Here is an 18,846-nt window from a genome sequence, read left to right on the forward strand (position 1 = left end):
AAATCCTCTATACATTAAGATCTGCTTTATCATTAGCATGTAATCAGAACTTCCTATTAAATGCCGAATTATATAGGACTATCCTTCTCCTGTCATCTTGGTAGTTATGGAAATTAAAGCATATATATATATTTTTTAAACTCAACATAATGGGGCTTTACAATAATACTCTCTCAAAAAGTATTTGATAGAATTTTATCAAATATGCATTTTCTTGATATCTCAGATTTTGTTTAAATTATCTTTTGGACACCGATGTATTTTAAAGTATACATGCACGATGTAGTAGCACATAACTGATGTACAAAGGATTACTTACTGTTTCTCTCTATCTTGCTTTTCTTCTTCGGTAATTTCTTCTGGTTTAATACAAGTCTCTTTTTTGAGAATATTGGGTCTCTTTTCATTTATTTTCTTCTTGTTCTATCATCACACCATAAAGCGATATTATTAATTTTAGTTAAAGAATACATGAAATATGTTAACACTTTAACAAGAGTACTTCAAAACAAATAAATACATTGCATTTAGATATTGAAAAATATCAAAAATCCAATACTGTGTTGGAATTTTTCAGTAAAAATTCCAACACAGTTATTGTCACTTTTGGAAAAATCACTCATTTATGATCAAAATGCTGCAGAGATTGCATCTGCATGTGTTTCATTCTTAACTGATGTGAATTTCCTTGTTATTTCCCTTGTTTCTGTAGACTAGGAATGGAATACTTTTGTTGAACTGAGAGACAGGAAAATTTTATAAATTCTTAAGGCACCCTTTTCAAAAATATATAATATCCTCCAATTGGAAACTAAATGAGAAAACATCCAGTTATAAAAAAGAAAAAAGTTTTAATATTGAGTGTGACTCCCATAGATCTTAATTAATTAACTAATTTAATACTCTATACCATTAGTACCAAATCTGGTTCACCAATACAATATACGTGTTGAGTATATTGTATCATATGTTTTAAATGCAATAAAGAAAATTTATTTATTTATTTATTAAACAACGATAATAACAGGTAGCTTTAGGCTTGCCACAAATGAAATGAAAACTAGCACGAGTAACAAAAAAGAAATCAAATTAACATTGCAGTCACACAATAATAACATTATATGTGTACAATTGCATTTCAAAACATTTCGCAGGAGCGTATGTTGCCTCCTGAAAGGAACCAGATTTTTTGATCTTGGAGATTACTATCGTCAGTACCTCTCTGGAGGATAGCAGATATGATTTGGTTCAAGCTGAACTGCAGATCGATGTTCAGCATGTTCCAGTCATTACTGAGTGGTACAAGAAAGAGTTTATGCTGTAGTTGGTTTGAGCATGATCAATCTGGAAAATCACTTGCTTTCTAGTTCTTCTCTAAATGAAATGTAATGGGATGGCAATAAGCAGCTCAGGACTTTTGAAAGCATTGCTGATTACTCTGTACAGGATTTCTGGGTAAAGCCTGTGATCAGCCAGTTTATGTAGGCCGAAGATAGAGCAGAACTGGTTGTAGTCAACCCTGTGTAGACCAGGCCAATCATGAAGCAGAGATGTTTCACGAATGCATGCTGCACCACTTCGAGAATATAAATATAGATTTTGAAGGTTGGGCTGCAGATTTGAGATGGATACATGACTTCAGGATGCACTAAGGTGTTAGGAAATACAATTATGGATCACTGAGGTAATAGGAATGTCTCTTAATGAACCTGAATGATCAGAATGCATTTTTGGTGATTCTGTCAACATTTTAATGGAATTTCACATCCAGCTGAATGTTGTTTTTTTTTTTTTTTTTTTTAAGGAACATTAGCAACTAAGGCCATATTGCTCTGGGATATGCGGTGGTCATTCCCTGACCTTTCCGCATCCTCCATATTTGGTGGTGACGCACTCGAACCCCGGTCTAATCAAGAAGTGTGTGCTATGCACTGCTGCTCCTTCCCACCTGGATACGGAGGTGCTCCAGCTGAATGTAACGTCTAGGTCATGCTTTTGATGCAACTCAGGAGGATACCATCAATGCTATAATGTAAGTCATCACACTGTTGCCCTTTGTTGTGCTAACAAAAGCTCATAGTCACACATTTATTAATATTGAGTTGCACCACTAATCACCATGCAGTAATGTGGGAAAATATCTTTACATTATCAGCAAAGACAAGATGGTGCAAGGAATACACACACACACACACACACTCTCATCTGTACAATACTCCAACTGCACTAATTCCATACTTCTGCAACTACAACAATAGTAGGTTGTAATTAACTTAATCAAAGGCCTGTGAGAAATCTGTGTACAATCATCAAACTTGTCAGTGACAAATTTCCACAGTGACCATGCCTTCAAAAAGTTTGGTTAGACTTCTAGAGGTTACCCTTCAAGAGTGGAAAGGCATTGGTGGTTTTCAGGATCTCTGGGAAGATGCTATTGTCAATGATTTGTTGTTTAAGGGGATGCAACAATGGCTTAGCCACATTACTGTCAAGCCACTGTTGCACCCCCTTAGACAACAAATCATTGAAACTAGCATCTTCAGCAATCTGCATTCATGCAGATTACCGAAGCCAACTTTGAGAATTACAAGAATTCCATAAAAACTTAGAGCTTTGTTGGTGTTTAATTGTTCAATGGCACCCTGCAGATCAGTATCTGAGAAGCCAAGCCTCATAATATCCTCATAATTAAATTTGAAATCTGCATCAGTGCAGACCAGAATGATTAACACCCTAGAACCCTGCCTGCTCTGATAGTTTCCAATTCTTCTGCCATGCTAAATTGGCTCTGGTATCCTTTACATTTTACTGATCCATTCTGTGGAAGTAGCTCCAGAAAGGCTTGATATTTCTCTCATAAAGAAGACCAAGAAGACTAGCTTGGAGAGATTAACAGATTGTGAGAAATGATCCTGCACAAGTTTCTTCAACCGTCTACAACAATCATGGAAGCGGTCAGAGTCAGTGTTGCGCCTTGTCCTGCTGAACCATCTCTAAAGATGAGCTTTTGCCTTAGCTTGACAAATAACTTTCACTCTGAGTCAGCAAGTATACTGTGTGATGCTAGCATTTCTTTGGTTGGAATTATGCTGCTAACTGCACTAAGGAATTTGTTACAGAATACAGTCAAGTATTCATTAACATTCTTAGTATATTCAGGCTTCCTCATATCAATGCTGGAAAGGAGATTCTTGAGTCTGGTCCAGATTTTTCTGAAGTCTAAGCACTTTTTCTCTTTTTCTTTGATGTACGACTGGGCTCAATGGCAATTCTACAGTCAAGGGTGGGGTGGATCATAGTCTTTGGCTGAGACCTCAGCTCTGATGTTAGTGAAGAATAGGTCAACTGATATCGTTTCTGGTGGGAAAATGGCATCAGTTATCCTCTATGAAACATTTTCCATAAATTTTTTGATAACTGGAGATTGGAGACTTGTTCCATTCATCTGGTAACCAGCTTGAATTACAATGCCTTATTTTGGCTCTATATTAATGTTGTTCCAAAACATCCCAAAGGCAGTAAATCAGATTCAGAACTGGTCACTGGGGTATAAATAGCAGATTCATCACATTCACCTTAGACTATTATTTTATTGACTATGCTTTTTAATATGAATGTTGCCACATTGATACAAATATAGCCCCTTTCCAAATGAAAAGGGGCAAAGAAAGTACAGGAACCCTTTGATGCTAAGGACTTCATTTTAAAGTACAGTCATCCCCCAATTTGGGTGGGGGGTTACGTTCCGGGAAAACTCCACACAGTCCAAATCCACACAATGTGAAACGTAGTTTATATGACATAATGAGGGTTCCATACCCGTACGCAAGGAAAAAAAAATTAAATTGAAAAAAAAAATTGTCTTCATTCGGTAAGAAAAAAAAATTAGAAACATGTCCATAAAATTAATCTTGCTAATACTTATCTCTAGATTTTTAATCTGAATTCATTGCTTCTTTGTCACTGTTTTCCTGTGATAAACTTGCAACAGAATCCAGCACTTTTTGAAAAAAAATTAGAAGCACGCTGTTTTCTCTATAAATTTCTTCAAAGAACTAAAGCTAATGTATAGTTCTGCAAAAATTTAAACTCCTCTCCAAATTAGGATCCATATCCAGAGCTTCTTGGCTAAGCTGATTTGCAAGACTTAAAAACTCAGATCTCTTCGCGGTCAAATTTTTGTGTGCATCTTCTTCGTTTTTATCATTTTCTTCACATTGCAAAAAATATCATCCACTGATAATTCTATGAGATTCAAGAACTTCTATTCAAGGTACTCTATGCAATTTAAGGACTTCTGTGATATCTGCTGGTTCCATTTCTTCAAATCCCTCTCCGTTAATTATTTTGCCAATTCTCACAATCTCAACTTCTTACGGCATTTTGACTGTAGCTTCTTTAGTGCAGCTTTGTGGCCACATCTTTTTCCACACTGCATTCATTGTTGAGTTCTTAACTTCACTCCATGCGAATTCAATATTTTTTACGGCATCAAGAATGTTATAATTCTGCCAATAATCTCAAACTGGAAGACTGCCTATTCCATCAGTAACCAGCAATTCTTTTTTGCTTCTACCAATTGTAAAATAGATCTTCTTAGGTAATAAAGTTTAAAGGACGCTATAACACCTTGGTCCATTGGCTGAATTAACGAACTTGTATTTGCTTGAAGAAAGGTAACTTTCACATTTGGGTGCAGATCTGCAGGACGACTGGGCGCATTGTCAAGAATGAGCAAGATTTTGAATGCTATATTCTTCTTCAGGCAATATCTTTTTGTTTAAATGCAAAAGCAATTTAAAAACCAATTCTCAAAGATTTTAGCTATCATCCAGGCTTTTTTGCTCGATTTACAATGAACTGGTAAGGAGCTTTTTGAATTCCTTTAAAAGCACGAGGATTTTCTGACGTATAAATTAGCAGCAGTTTACACTTAAAGTCACCCTCTGCATTACCACATAACAAAAGTGTTAACCTACCTTTTGCAGCTTTGAAATCTGGGGTAGTTTTCTCTTCTTTTGAAATGAATGTTTGGCTTGGCATATGCTTCCAAAATAAGCCGGTCTCATCAGCATTAAATACTTGACTTTGCTAGATAGCTCTCAGTCGCAATAACATCCTTGAAAGTTTTCGGATACAAAGAAGCAGCTTCCAAATCTGCACTGGCTGCTTTGCCCATTAATTTTTAAATTGTGAAGACATTGACGTTTTTATAAAATTTTCAAACCAACCATTACTGGTCTGAAAGATGTCAGCATCGGATGGACCGGCTTCTTCTTCTTGTAAGCGATTAAAAATTTGCAGAGATTTGGTGCAAATAATATCTGAACTAAGAGGCATTATCTTTTGATTAAGATCTTCTATCCAGAAAGAAAGCAATTTTTCAGTTCTCTATTAACAGATTTCTCACTTCTGTAGTGCTTTTTACAGTCAATGATGTGGAACAGATAACTGAACTTTTAATTTTCTCAGCATTTTCCCTAATTCGTCAAATGCTAGATTCATTTATGCTGTATTTCTTGGCCAATGTCACAACCTTTTTGCCATTTTCTAACTCGTGAACGATTTTAAATTTTTCCTCTAAATTTAAAATATTTTTTTTTGTAGCTTTCTTCATTTTAGGCACTAATTAAACACACACACACTTTATATAGACAAGAAATATTAAACCAGCAAAAGCAATGCTCACCAATTAAAACACTTTACATTGTGCAAGCCAGAAAAATATTCTGCCTGAACAGCTAACGTAGGATAACTGATGAAGAGGGTTCCCGAATGAGGAAGTTGTTTCAAAAATAACTGGACAAACACACCACCGTTTATCGCTATGTTTGGTTATAAGAATCAGTTTGAACACCTTTGTGATATTCTTCTAAAGCACATTTCTGGAGGTCATGACCATAAAACAATAAAAACAATTTGCACTTTCCAGTTTATTGGGCTTTCCTGTTAGTGCATCTAATTATAAACAGGTAGTAAACTTAAATTTTATTGCATTTACAATAATATCGACAGATGGAATTCTGTGGGATTCTGTGTTATTATGGTGAAATGTATTTCTCCTTCAATGAAATCTTCAATCATGTAAAAAACATAAATAAATTTTCAAAATCTGCTCTTCGTTCCTATTTTTGAAGCTTCGTAAACAAAAATCGCATGGGTAGCGAAACTTACAGCGCAATCTAAAATCTAAAATTTTGGTAGTAAATACCTGACCACGCAATAAAAACCACACAAATCAAGGGATGACTGTACTTTGAATTTAACAATGAAAAAAAAAAAAAAAATTTTGGGCAGTACCAGAGTGTATTTGGAGTGTACTCATTAGATAGAAAAGTGACTCATAAGTCACAGCAGCCAAAATGAAGCATCTAGTCTGTTTATGGATGCATTTGTTATCATCAAGTGCCTGTCTGTGTCCTGTTTGTTTATTATAACTTCACACAGTGTTTCACGATGCTCCGAAGGAAACCAGAGAAAACTGGTTGTGAGTTCTATAGATTGATAAAGAGACCTTTGCCCAAGAAACATTCTCCAAAGTCCTAATGATTGATAAAGATGACCCTCTCAGAAGACCGGCTAACTCAGCCACAGTGTAGTGGCTGATTTTTTCATTCAGCAAAACTGACACTCTGACCAAGAAATCTAAACACTTTACAGAATACAGTACACTGATTTTTTGTAGCCTTGGGTTCTTTGGCGCAAAGACAAAACAATATTGATCATCACAGCGAAAAGGTCATGAGCATTACAGATGTTGTTGTTATTATTTGGTTTTTAGGAGCATTAGCAACTAAGGTCATATTGCTCCAGGAATATGCGGTGATCATTCCCTGACCTTTCCACATCCTCCGTATTTGGTGGTGATGGGCTCGAACCCGGGTTTAATCAAGAAGCGTGTGTCAAGAAGGTTTAATCAAGAAGCACCTAGCTACGGAGGTGCCACGCGAGCATTACAGAGGCAGGAAACATACATTCTGGTAATGGTTTATAAGTAATGTTATTGGTCTAAAGGTAAAACAACCAACAAAAGAAATCCAAAAAATAGGATCTAGTAATATTATAATTTAGGACATTAAATGTCTTGTTTGCTAAATTGAAACAAAATGTTTTCAATAATATGCCATTAGTAGATTTCCCATAAGTTAAGGACATTTATCATTATATTCACTGTTGTAAAGTATGATACACTTTAATAACTTATTCATTTAGCAACTTAAACACTGGCATGTTGTTTTTGTAATACAGGTGTAGAGCAGTTAGGCAATAGTTCAATGAATACCCAAATTACAATAAATGTATATCTCAATACCTTTTTCTTCTGTTCCTGTTGTCTAATTATTTCTTCTCTTACTTTCTTATATACCTAAAACAGAGAATAAAGGATGGCTGAGGTTACAGTTTAAAATAACAAAATGCAGTTTGTTTATTAATAAAGTTATTAACATTTTTGCAAACATAATAGTGAGATGTAATTTCACATTATATTACATTTTACATACATCTGATGCATGAAACTTGTGCAACTAGCAGCAAGCATCTATTGGTACAAGTGTGATTCGCCAAATTATCAAGACATCTTTCAACACCGTTTTTGCAGTTTGAAACTGATTACGATCAGAGCTGAGAGTTCATACTCTGGGTCATAATGAAAATGACCACTTGGTGAAATGGTTATCAAGGACTATTTTCTATAAATGGGAAGTCAGATGCTATGTTAGTACAATTTACAAAATATGAATTGTGCATAACTATCTTCTGATCTGCCAGTTTTTCAAGTGAGTAAAATCACAAAATTAATTGCTAATTGTATCATACCACATGCTACAAAACATGCCATGTGGCATAATGATATAAAATGTTCAATAGAAAAACAGTGTTTTAACATAAACTATGTTCAACTAATTTCTTAGATGTCACCCATAAATCAATTGCTTGTTACATCCATAATGGTGTCAAGACGTTAAGCAAATGAAATGTAATCAAGAAAATTTCTGTCTCTGACCTCTATAAAGGAAAGGTACCTGTTTCATTAATATGACATCATTAGCATTAGTAGAGGCATTTGATGCAAGAAAGCAAGCTTATGCAGCATCAGCCAAAAAAAAAAAAAAAAAAAAAAACCCCACTTCCACTTCACCCCTCTGTTCGTTCCAAATACCTGTCCAGCTCAGCCTTAAACTTATTTAGGCTATCAACCTCCACCACAAGGGATGGAAGTCTGTTCCACCAACCAACCAACCACCCACTGGCTAAAGGCAAATTTCCGCACGTCTATCCTACATCTGTCTTTCCTCAATTTGAATTTATGCCCTCTCAGGTGATTTTTCTGAGCTAGAGGAAGAATCCCATCAGCATTGAGCATGCTTAAACCATTCAAGGCTTTATACACCTCTATCAGATCACCTCGCTGGTGCCTAGTCTCCAGACACTGTAATTTGCAAAACTTAAGCCTTTCTTCGTAAGAGCACCCCTTTGTTCCATTCACTAATCTTGTTGCCCTTCTCTGTACTCGTTCCAGCAGCTCTACATCCTTCTTGAAATGAGACCTCCAGACCTGTATACAGTACTCTAGGTGTGGCCTGACCATTGCCTTATACAATGGAATAATCACCTCCTTATCCCTGCTGGAAAAATTCCTGTATATCATTGACAATACTCCATGAGCTACTCTTGCAGCCCGTCTGCACTGCTCACAGAACTTCATATCTGCCTGCACAACCACCCCCAAGTCCCTTTCATTCTCTACCACTGTCAGTGTAGTACCACAGAGTTGATACGTTGCTCTGGGGTTGCTGTTTCCCATGTGTAGTACTTTACATTTGTCAATGTTAAACTTCATTTGCCACCTCTCAGCCCATCTGCTCAACCTTTCCAGATCCTGTTCCAGCAGCATAGTGTCAGTAGTGTCCTTGACAACCCTGCCAAAACAGAAAACAATAATGGACCCAACACTGAGCCCTGAGGGACTCCACTAATAACATTAGTCCACGATGAGCAGTGTCCATTGATTACCACTCTCTGTCTTCTCCCCCTCAACCACCCCTTTATCCACAGCAGCAATTTGCCTCCAATGTCACACTGCTCCAATTTGTGTAGCAGTCTTCCATGTGCAACAGTATCAAAAGCCTTTCTAAGATCCAAGTATATAATATCAAAGTTATTCCCTGCATCCAGTTCTTTTGTGACTGCATCATAGTATCCAATCAAGTTGGTCAGGCAAGACTTCCCCTTAACAAAACCATGCTGTGTCTGAGCTATAACTGAAGTCTTGTCTAAATGATCCTGCAGTGCTTCTTTAACCAGTGCCTCCATTAATTTTCCTGGAACAGAAGTTAAGCTCACAGGTCTATAATTACTTGTGTCAGCCTTTGATCCTCCTTTGTGAATTGGGGTCACATTTGCACATTTCCAGTCTATGGGTACCTCCCCTGAGTCCAAGGAAGCTCTCATAATTATGGCTAAGGGTTTGCTTACTTCCTTTGCTGCCTCCTTTAATATAACTGGATAGATCCCATCCACCCCGGGTGCCTTTCTTGTGTTTATCTTCAACAGTTTCTCCTCCACTTTACTCCCAGTTATTTCAAGATTCCGTAGCTTACTGCTAGAGTTGAATACACCTCTGGCATTCCCCTTGCTGAATAACTCCTCATGTGTGAATGTCGATGCAAAATATTCATTTAGTTTGTTAGCTACCTGAGCAGGATCATCAACAGTTGACCCATCAATATCAAGTGGACCAATCTGATTCATCCCCTTCCTTCTAGAGTTTACATAAGTAAAGAACTCTTTGCTGTTTTTCTTTGCATCCCTTGCCAAGGATTTCTCGTAATCTGCCTTCGCCTGCCTAACCTCCTTTGTAACTTGATTGCATATCAACTTGTATCTATCATAGGCTTCTGTGTCATGTGTTAATTTGTAAGTATCCCATGCATTTTTCTTCTCTGCCATATGCCTCATTAGTTCATCTGACATCCATTTTGGCCTAAACCTTGAACAATATTTCTTAGTTGGTATGTAAAGCCTAGTAGCTTCCAAGATAAGTTCTTTGAATGCTTCCCATTTTGAATTTGCTGTTGGTAACATCATCAGTTGGTCCCACTGTATAGAATTTAAATTCTGTCTCAGTCCATCGTTGTCGCCTTTACGGAAGCAATAACCCTTCCCTTTACCCCTAATGGTAGTAAATCCCACTTCAGCACACTGTGATCACTGCCACCTAGTGGGTCATTTATCTGCAGATTCTTAATGCATGAAGAATCACTGCTGATAATCAAATCAAGAGTATTACTCCCTCTAGTTGCCTCCCGAACATGCTGATGTAGAAAACAATCATCCAATAAATCCACAAAAGCCCTGCTAGTGTGTGAGTAACCAGCCCCCAAATTCCAGTCAATATCTGGGAAATTAAAATCTCCCATTATAAGACTCTCTGATTAACTGGCCCACTCTATTTCCCTGTACAGTTCCTTATTATACTCATCAGAGTCATTAGGCCTATAGCACACTCCTACTCTCAATTTTGATCTCCCAATGCTTATGTCACACCAAACTGACTCAACACTGCACTGTCCGGCGATGTCGACTGGCTTCACTTCCTTGGTTTTTATGTGTTTCTTAACTAATAGCATAACCCCTCCCCCCTTCCTATCCTTTCTGTAGACGTTGTACTCCCCAAATTGCAGTTCTGCATCCCTTATATCTGTGTGACACCACGTCTCTGATATCCCAACAATATCTGCCTTTGATGTTTTGAGCAACACCTCAAATTCATCCAATTTATTTACTAAACTCCTAGCATTGGTGTACACGCAAGTATACCTGCACCTGTTTCTATTCTTAGCTACCCTAATCATATAAAACATCAGTGGTATTATTTGTTCTATATTAAGATGAAAGCCATTCTAGGCTTCCACCTTAACACAACCCTTGTCACCATTGTGAAAAAGGAGTGGATGTAATATGTAAGTGATATCTTAGAAGCTTCTTGTATGGCAGTGCCAGATTGTAATTGCTTGTTAAACTAAACTCCCTTAAAGTGTGGCACCAGTATCGACTATCCACTGTACGTAAATGGTTTAGGAATTTTTCATAGTAAGTGTTTAGCAAGTCCTCAGCTACGCAAAAAGGTGCAACTGAATTTCATGCATATAGATGAGGTGGTTAAGTTTCATGGATCATTAAGAAATAATCTTTGTGGTTTAGCTTGTTCAAAAAGGGGATTAAGTTTCTACCACCTTCTTACATGACAGGTTACAATGCTCACATGGGGTTTTTACTAACACAAAACAAACACAACCACTCTCCAAACATCCTTACGCTTGAAACTCACTTGCACTTTCTCCTTATCCACAGATGAGGACTAAATAAACACCTGCTTTCCCCCTCACCATTTCTTATATGATGGATAGATGATATTAGTGCTACATTTAAAAGAAGTACAAACATGCAAACTATTTGAATCTTGCTACAATACAATACTTTTTCTGCGGCTTTTTTTCGTTTCATACTTCCACTTAAATGTTTATACATTTTGGACATAAGGCTTACAATGAAAGAAAATTAAATAAATAAAATAAAATGTAATCCTGTATTGAACTGTGATAACTGTGGCATCAACTGGGTCAACTTAAATACACTTACATTTAGAGTACAGGCAGTTCTCGCTTTACGAGTTTCCAGGTTTACGAGCTTTTTTCCCCCAAGTATCAGGTATCAACAAAATCGAAAATTAATTGCAAAAAACGAATGTTAAACATTCATAAATGCCGTATTTCAAATCACGCGTGTAGCTATACAATACAGTGTACCCTGTTTATGATATTAATCCGTTCCAGAGACACCATCGTAATGTTAAAATATCGTAATGTGAACTCAATAACACATTGTTTTTCGGTAATTCATTTCAAGATCTTGGAAGTTGAAATTTTCGCTGTATAACTAAGCTATTTATCTCTCTAAAATGTCATTTTTAAGGTCAAGAGCGTGACCCTAAGGCCATATAAAAAGGTCATGAGCGTGGTTTGTAATTTGTATTAGTTACCAATTCAAATCATTAATCTGAATTAATGATTTGAATTGTCATCATATGTTCCATTATAAGAATCAATTTTAAACGACTTTGTGATATTTTTCTAAAGCACATTACGGGAGACCACGACCATAAAACAATAAAAACAATTTGCACTTTCTGGTTTATTTGGCTTTTCTGTTACTGTAAGCAACTATAAACAGGTACTAAACTCAATGTTGTTGCATTTGCAAAAATACTGATAGCTGGAATTGCGTGGTTTTTTACATTATTATGGTGAAATGTGTTTGCTCTTCACTGAAATCTTCAATCGTATAAAAAACAAATAAATTTTCAGAATCTTCTATTCATTCCTTTTTTTTTAAGCTTCATAAACTTGTTACTCAGGGCGAATCATGTTAGTTGCAATTTGTGTGTGCCATTAAAAAAATTCTTATGCATGCAATCATGAAATCTATAAAGAAAAGAGAAGATTATCTTGGAAATAAACACCTCTTGAAGCATTTCTGAATAAGATGACTCCTTGTGCAACAAATCAACGAGTGCCGAGTCAATAATGAGTAATCAACGAGTGTGCATTTAGTCGATGATGAAGAATAAACATTCTTTAACAATAAGTCATAAACAATTTCTCTATTATTATAATTTGCTTGATTTTACAGGTTACGTTTTCATTTCTTTGGATAAATCAATCATTGTCTAAACATAAATTAGCTAACTAATTATACTGATGAGAACATAACCCTTATTTTTAACATGTCTATGGGAAATAAATTTCCGCTTTACGAGCGCATGCTAGGAACGAATTAACTCGTAAAGTCGAGAACTACCTGTACTTCAAAAACCACAAATCCCAAAAGTTGATGAAGTTATTTACTTGAAATTCACATAATATTTACTAAAAATTGTTCGAACACTCGTTATGTTTACACATACAGAATAAAACATTTGAACTCTATTATTGAAGTTGCCAACTTAAATCAATTAGTTTATATTAACGTACAACAGAGGCATTGATTAAGTAACTAAATCTACCTAATCAATGTGCGACTAGCGCTATCTGGTGAATCATTGTGTATACACCATGCCTGGCATACATGATGATTCACCAGATAGCACGGCATGCAAAGATCCTTTGATTGATCGGCGCAAAACAAGCGGAACATTATAAATTTATTTAAAATAAAATAATGCAGTTATTTACAAGCCCTAGGCAGTTGCCTAGTCAGCCCCTGGGAAGCATAACAGCATTATTTACAAGTTTACAACAGCCTCTTTCATCTAGGTTTCATTCTTTTAAAGTGGCCTATTACAGTCTCATGATCAATGTCATTAGCCACAAATCTTTCCTGACAAAACTATGGCAAAAGAAAGGTCCTGACAACCTTTCTTCTGTCATAGTTGAGCTGAAATAAGACTTAAAAATCTTAAGTCTGCTGAAAGAACATTCAGCTGCAACACTGATAATGGGCAGTGTCATGTAAATTCTATACATTGTTAAAAGATTGGGGTAGATAGTGCACAAATCATTTGCAATTAAAAACTTCAGTACATTGTTTATGGTCAGTTCATTGTCACTTGAATACTTGCTGTCCAATGTTTCTCTACAAAGATTTTTAAATGGCAAAAACTCTTGCACGAGTTCATCTTTACAATCAATGTCTTGTGGGTATTCATCTACCAAAAATTCAATTGTGCATAAATTATCAAATTCTTCAAAATATATGGGATCAAGACCTTTAAACTTTGTAGTTATATCTTTAAACTTTTCAAATCTACTCTTATACTGTTTATAACGGAATCTAGTGATACCAAAAAAGTTTCACAAACAAATTTTCTTCTGGCATCATTTGGGCCATCGTCTTGAGCAAATTCATGATATCTTCAAGAATATCTTGATATTCTTCAAGAGATATCATAAAGTATCTTGAGAAAATTTTTCATGATATATCTCTTTTTCTTGTGCATTCTTTGCTGTTTATATGTACTTATTAGAGTACGTTTTTGAGCAAGAGCAGCCGTTTCTCCCTCTAGCTCTTTTAGTTTATTATCATAGTTACTTCTAAATTCTGTCAGATACACTTCAAAACTTTGAATAAAGCTTGCAGCAGCGACCATATCTATTGTACTCCTCTGTAAACAGGATGACAATTGAAAAGCTTTATTTAATAACTGTCTCCAGAATACAATCAGAACCAAAAATACATATGTGCACAGAGTTGCCAAAATCCCTGTTGCTTCTGCTAACTGCTTAGGAGTACTGTTTTTCAATTGACCAGTAGCAATTTTCTTCAAGGCAGTAACCAATGCAGGTAACTTTTGCAAAACTGATTCTACTGCTGCCTTTCTAGATGCACACCTAGTGTCCGAAAGCCGTTTAAGGGTCAGTGCAATGCAGACAGGCTGCCAGTGCAGGTCATGGGGTTTTGTCAATGATATATAGGAATTTTGCTAGTAGGGAAAAGGAGGTGATTGTCCCTCTGTATAAGGAAATGGTCTGGCCATTACTTGAGAAAAAATTTTCACGCTCTTATGTTGCTCTTTTTTAAGAACTGTTAATCTTGGCAAACTATCTGAAAAGTAAGTATAAATATTCTCCAGAGTTCCAAAAAATAGTTTGGCTTGAACATTATAGTTAACTGAATCAATTAAAACCAAGTTTAAATTATGCATACAGACTAAGGCGCTAAGCACTTTATATACATTATGCTAAGCACTTTATATACATTATGCATACAGCAATGCAAAAACAGTGCAGAAGATGCAACTTCTTTAACTCTTTTCTGGAGCCCTGAGAGTTCACCTGACATTGTGCTAGCACCATCATATGACTGACCATAGCACATTTCTATAGGAATATCTAGTTTTGATAAAGTAGAGCGAAGCAATTTATAAAAATTTTCTGCATTCAGGCTTGGCAACTCTAAAAAAATCTAACAAATCGCTCTACAATGTCACCCTTCTCTTTCACATAACTTAATGACAAAAAAACTGATCTACTATCTATCGTGGAATCCACAATTACTGCATAGTATTTAGCATGTTTTTTTTCAGAACTTATCTTTGACTTCAGCTCAGCAGCTAGAGATCGTATCAGATCATTTTGTACTTCTGCACTTAGATAAGTGACATTGCGGTCACTTTGGAGATGTTGTTCTAAAACAGAATTATGCATAGCAGGTAGTTAAATTAGTTCCAAAAAGTTGCTCTCAATGATATCAGGTGAGCTTAACCCACCATATTCATGGTGCCCACAAAAAGCTAGATTTTGCTTTGCCAACATCTGTAAAATTGAGCCATTGCATGTCATATATCGGACGAAGCTCTTCGAAGCTCTTGGAACAGAGAAGTTTTTCCTGATTTATTTTCTGATTTATTAGCTTAAATTGTCATATTAACTTATTTCTAGAGTAGCTTTATATTTCTAGTTACGATACTTAGTTTAAAGTTTAACTTAGACAGAGATTTTGTAGGTATTACTTAGTATCGGTAAGGGTATCAAATCCACGTGTTAAGTACCGTTCGTGAATTCCCGCCATTTTTACACGATAGCATAACCTTAGTTAGTGTAGTATAGTGCATAATATAATATTGTCAATTAATCAGTAAATCTATTAATCTTGATAAATTTTATTGTCAATTAAATTGTACTTTTAACTCTATATATATAACGACTTAATCATAACAAATAATTAATACATATAACTGTTTTGGGATATAACTTAAGGTTTTAATTTTGTTTTGAAATTTTATTGAATTAAATCGGAATCATGACTCAGACCAGAGCAGCAAAGCAAAAGGCTCAAGCTAATGGGCGTGCTGTGGTTCAGGGGAGAACTGAGGGGAGCAGTTGCCCTCTGAATCACAGTCTTTTAAAATGCACTGTTTGCTTGATGTTTGCGGAGCATCGGGTACGGGACATGATACTGCCAAGGGGGATGTCTTTGTGTGTGTGCACGATGTAAGGAGTGCAAGGAAATCAGGCGACAACTCAGCGTTGTTATGGGCCTTTATGAGAGCTTGAAGGACAGGATGGATGCCCTCAAAAGAAATAAATTGAGGGGCCCATCAAGCTCTCAGCTGCCCACATCAACGCCAGAGCTTGCATTTGGTCATCAGGCAACACAGAGGCAGCCCCCTAGGCAGAATGCGCTGGTCCCACAGGAACTAGTAGTTGTTGGTGACTCTATTGTCAGGGAAGCGGGGAACATGCTTTGCAAAAAGGATAGGTGGAATAGGACCAGGGTATGTCTGCCCGGGACAAAGGTTGATGACGTTGTAGAGCGGATATCATCTTTTAAGGGCACAAAAGGTGATATAGTTGTACATGTTGGCACTAATGATATTAAGAGTAGGAGACCAGCGGAATTACTTAGCAAGTACAGGTCACTGTTGAAAAAAAGCCGTGAATTAGGGTTGAATTTGAAAGTGTCTGCAATTCTGCCCAGACACGATAGGAGGGAGTATATGATGAGAGCCTTGTCGATCAATTCGGCCCTGGAGGGATTGTGCAAGGCTCGAGGGGTAGAATTTTTTTCAGCCTGGACTGTACTTGTTAACAGGAGAGATTGCTTCTACAGGGATGGGATACACTTAAATAGAAAGGGTGCAAGAATTTTTGCTGATGCTGTCAAGGCAGAGTTAGGTGGGTCGGAAAACCGCTAGTTTTCCGACCCACCACTAATAGATTAACAGTAGCCACTGGCAGAGGTGGAAGTGATTCTTGCACTGCTTCTATTAAAATGAGCAGAAGCCTGAAAAACAAGATGCAGGATATTTCAGAGACTGCTGGGAGTCATTGCGGTACAAGTAAACACATGGGTTGTGTTAGGGTAGCCAAGAATAGAAATAGATGCATGTATACCTGCATGTACACCAATGCTAGGAGTTTGGTAAATAAATTTGAGGTATTGCTCAAAACATCAAAGGCAGATATTGTTGGGATATCAGAGACGTGGTGTCACACAGATATAAGGAATGCGGAACTGGAATTTGGGGAATACAATGTGTATAGAAAGGATAGACAAAACAGGAGGGGAGGAGGGGTTATGCTATTAGTTAAGAAACACATAAAGTCCAAGGAAGTGAAGCCAGTCGACATCGATGGACAGGGCAGTGTCGAGTCAGTTTGGTGTGACATAAGCATAGGGAAATCAAAATTGAGAGTAGGAGTGTGCTATAGGCCTAATGACTCTGATGAGTATAATAAGATATTGTACAGGGAAATAGAGTGGGCCAGTAAATCAGAGAGTCTTATAATGGGGGATTTTAATTTCCCAGATATTGACTGGAATTTGTGGGTTGGTCACTCGCATACTAGCAAGGCTTTTGTGGATTTATTGCATGATTGTTTTCTACATCAGCATGTTCGTGAGGCAACAAGAGGGAGCAATACTCTTGATCTGATTATTAGTAGTGATTCTTCATGCATTAAGAAACTGCAGATAAATGAACCACTAGGTGGCAGTGATCACAGTGTGTTGAAGTGGGATTTGCTCAAGGAGGTAACTACCATCAGAGGTAAAGGGAAGGGTTTTTGTTTTCGTAAAGGCGACTATGATGGTCTGAGACAGTATTTAAATTCTATACAGCGGTACCAACTGATGATGTTACCAACAGCAAACTCAAAATGGGAAGCATTCAAGGAACTAATCTTGGAGGCTACCAGGCTTTACATACCAACTAAGAAATATTGTTCAAGGTTTAGGCCAAAATGGATGTCAGATGAACTAATGAGACATGTGGCAGAGAAGAAAAATGCATGGGATACATACAAATTAACGGGTGACATGGAAGCCTATGATAGATATAAGTTGGTCTGTAACCAAGTCACAAAGGAGATTAGGCAGGCAAAGGCAGACTACGAAAAATCCTTGGCAAAGGATGCAGAGAAAAACAGAAAAGAGTTCTTTACCTATTTAAACTCAAGAAGGAAAGGGATGAATCAGATTGGTCCACTGGATATTGATGGTTCAACAGTTGAGGATCCTGCTCAAGTGGCTAACAATCTAAACGAGTATTTTGCATCTACATTCACGCATGAGGAGTTATTCAGGAAGGAGAATGATGTAGGTAAAGTAAACATTAGCAGTGAGCTGGATGATTTTGTAATAACTGAGAGGAAAGTGGAGGAGAGATTGTTGAGGATAAACATAAAAAAGGCACCTGGGGTGGATGGGATCTATCCAGTTATATTAAAGGAGGCAGCAAAGGAGGTAAGCAAACCCCTAGCCATAATTATGAGACCTTCTTTGGACTCACGGGAGGTACCCATAGACTGGAGATGTGCAAATGTAACCCCAATTCACAAAGGAGGATCAAAGGCTGACACAAGTAATTATAGACCTGTTAGTTTAACTTCTGTTCCAGGTAAATTAATGGAGGCACTGGTTAAAGAAGCACTGCAGGATCATCTAGGCAAGAATTCAGTTATAGCTCAGACACAGCATGGTTTTGTTAAGGGGAAGGTCTTGCCTGACCAATTTTATTGGATACTATGATGTAGTCCCAAAAGAACTGGATGCAGGGAATAACTTTGATATTATATATTTGGGTCTTAGAAAGGCTTTTGATACTGTTGCACATGGAAGACTGCTGCACAAATTGGAGCAGTGTGGCATTGGAGGAAAATTGCTGCTATGGATAAGGGGATGGTTGCAGAAGACAGAGAGTGGTAATCAATGGACACTGCTCAACGTGGACTAATGTTATTAGTGGAGGTCCTCAGGGTTCAGTGTTGGGTCCGTTGTTGTTTTCGGTGTTTATGAATGATATTGATGATGGGATATCAAGTTTAATGTCCAAGTTTGCAGATG

At 36.9% G+C, this 18,846-nt stretch overlaps 1 protein-coding gene across 1 annotated transcript in view; it reads right to left on the reverse strand.

The window, feature by feature from the left end:
* Nucleotides 1-18,846, reverse strand: part of tilB (touch insensitive larva B) — a 154,679-nt gene that overhangs the window by 65,657 nt on the left and 70,176 nt on the right. Inside the window, exons 8-9 of the mRNA XM_090381496.1 lie at nt 7,313-7,366; nt 320-423 (exon numbers count right to left, since the gene is read on the reverse strand). Of these exons, the coding sequence (XP_090237622.1) occupies nt 320-423; nt 7,313-7,366 (158 nt within the window). The remainder of the gene's footprint in view (nt 1-319; nt 424-7,312; nt 7,367-18,846) is intronic.

Source organism: Mastigoproctus giganteus, chromosome 9, assembly GCF_048544385.1.
Source record: "Mastigoproctus giganteus isolate SK-2022 chromosome 9, ASM4854438v1, whole genome shotgun sequence".
NCBI lineage: Eukaryota > Metazoa > Arthropoda > Arachnida > Uropygi > Thelyphonidae > Mastigoproctus > Mastigoproctus giganteus.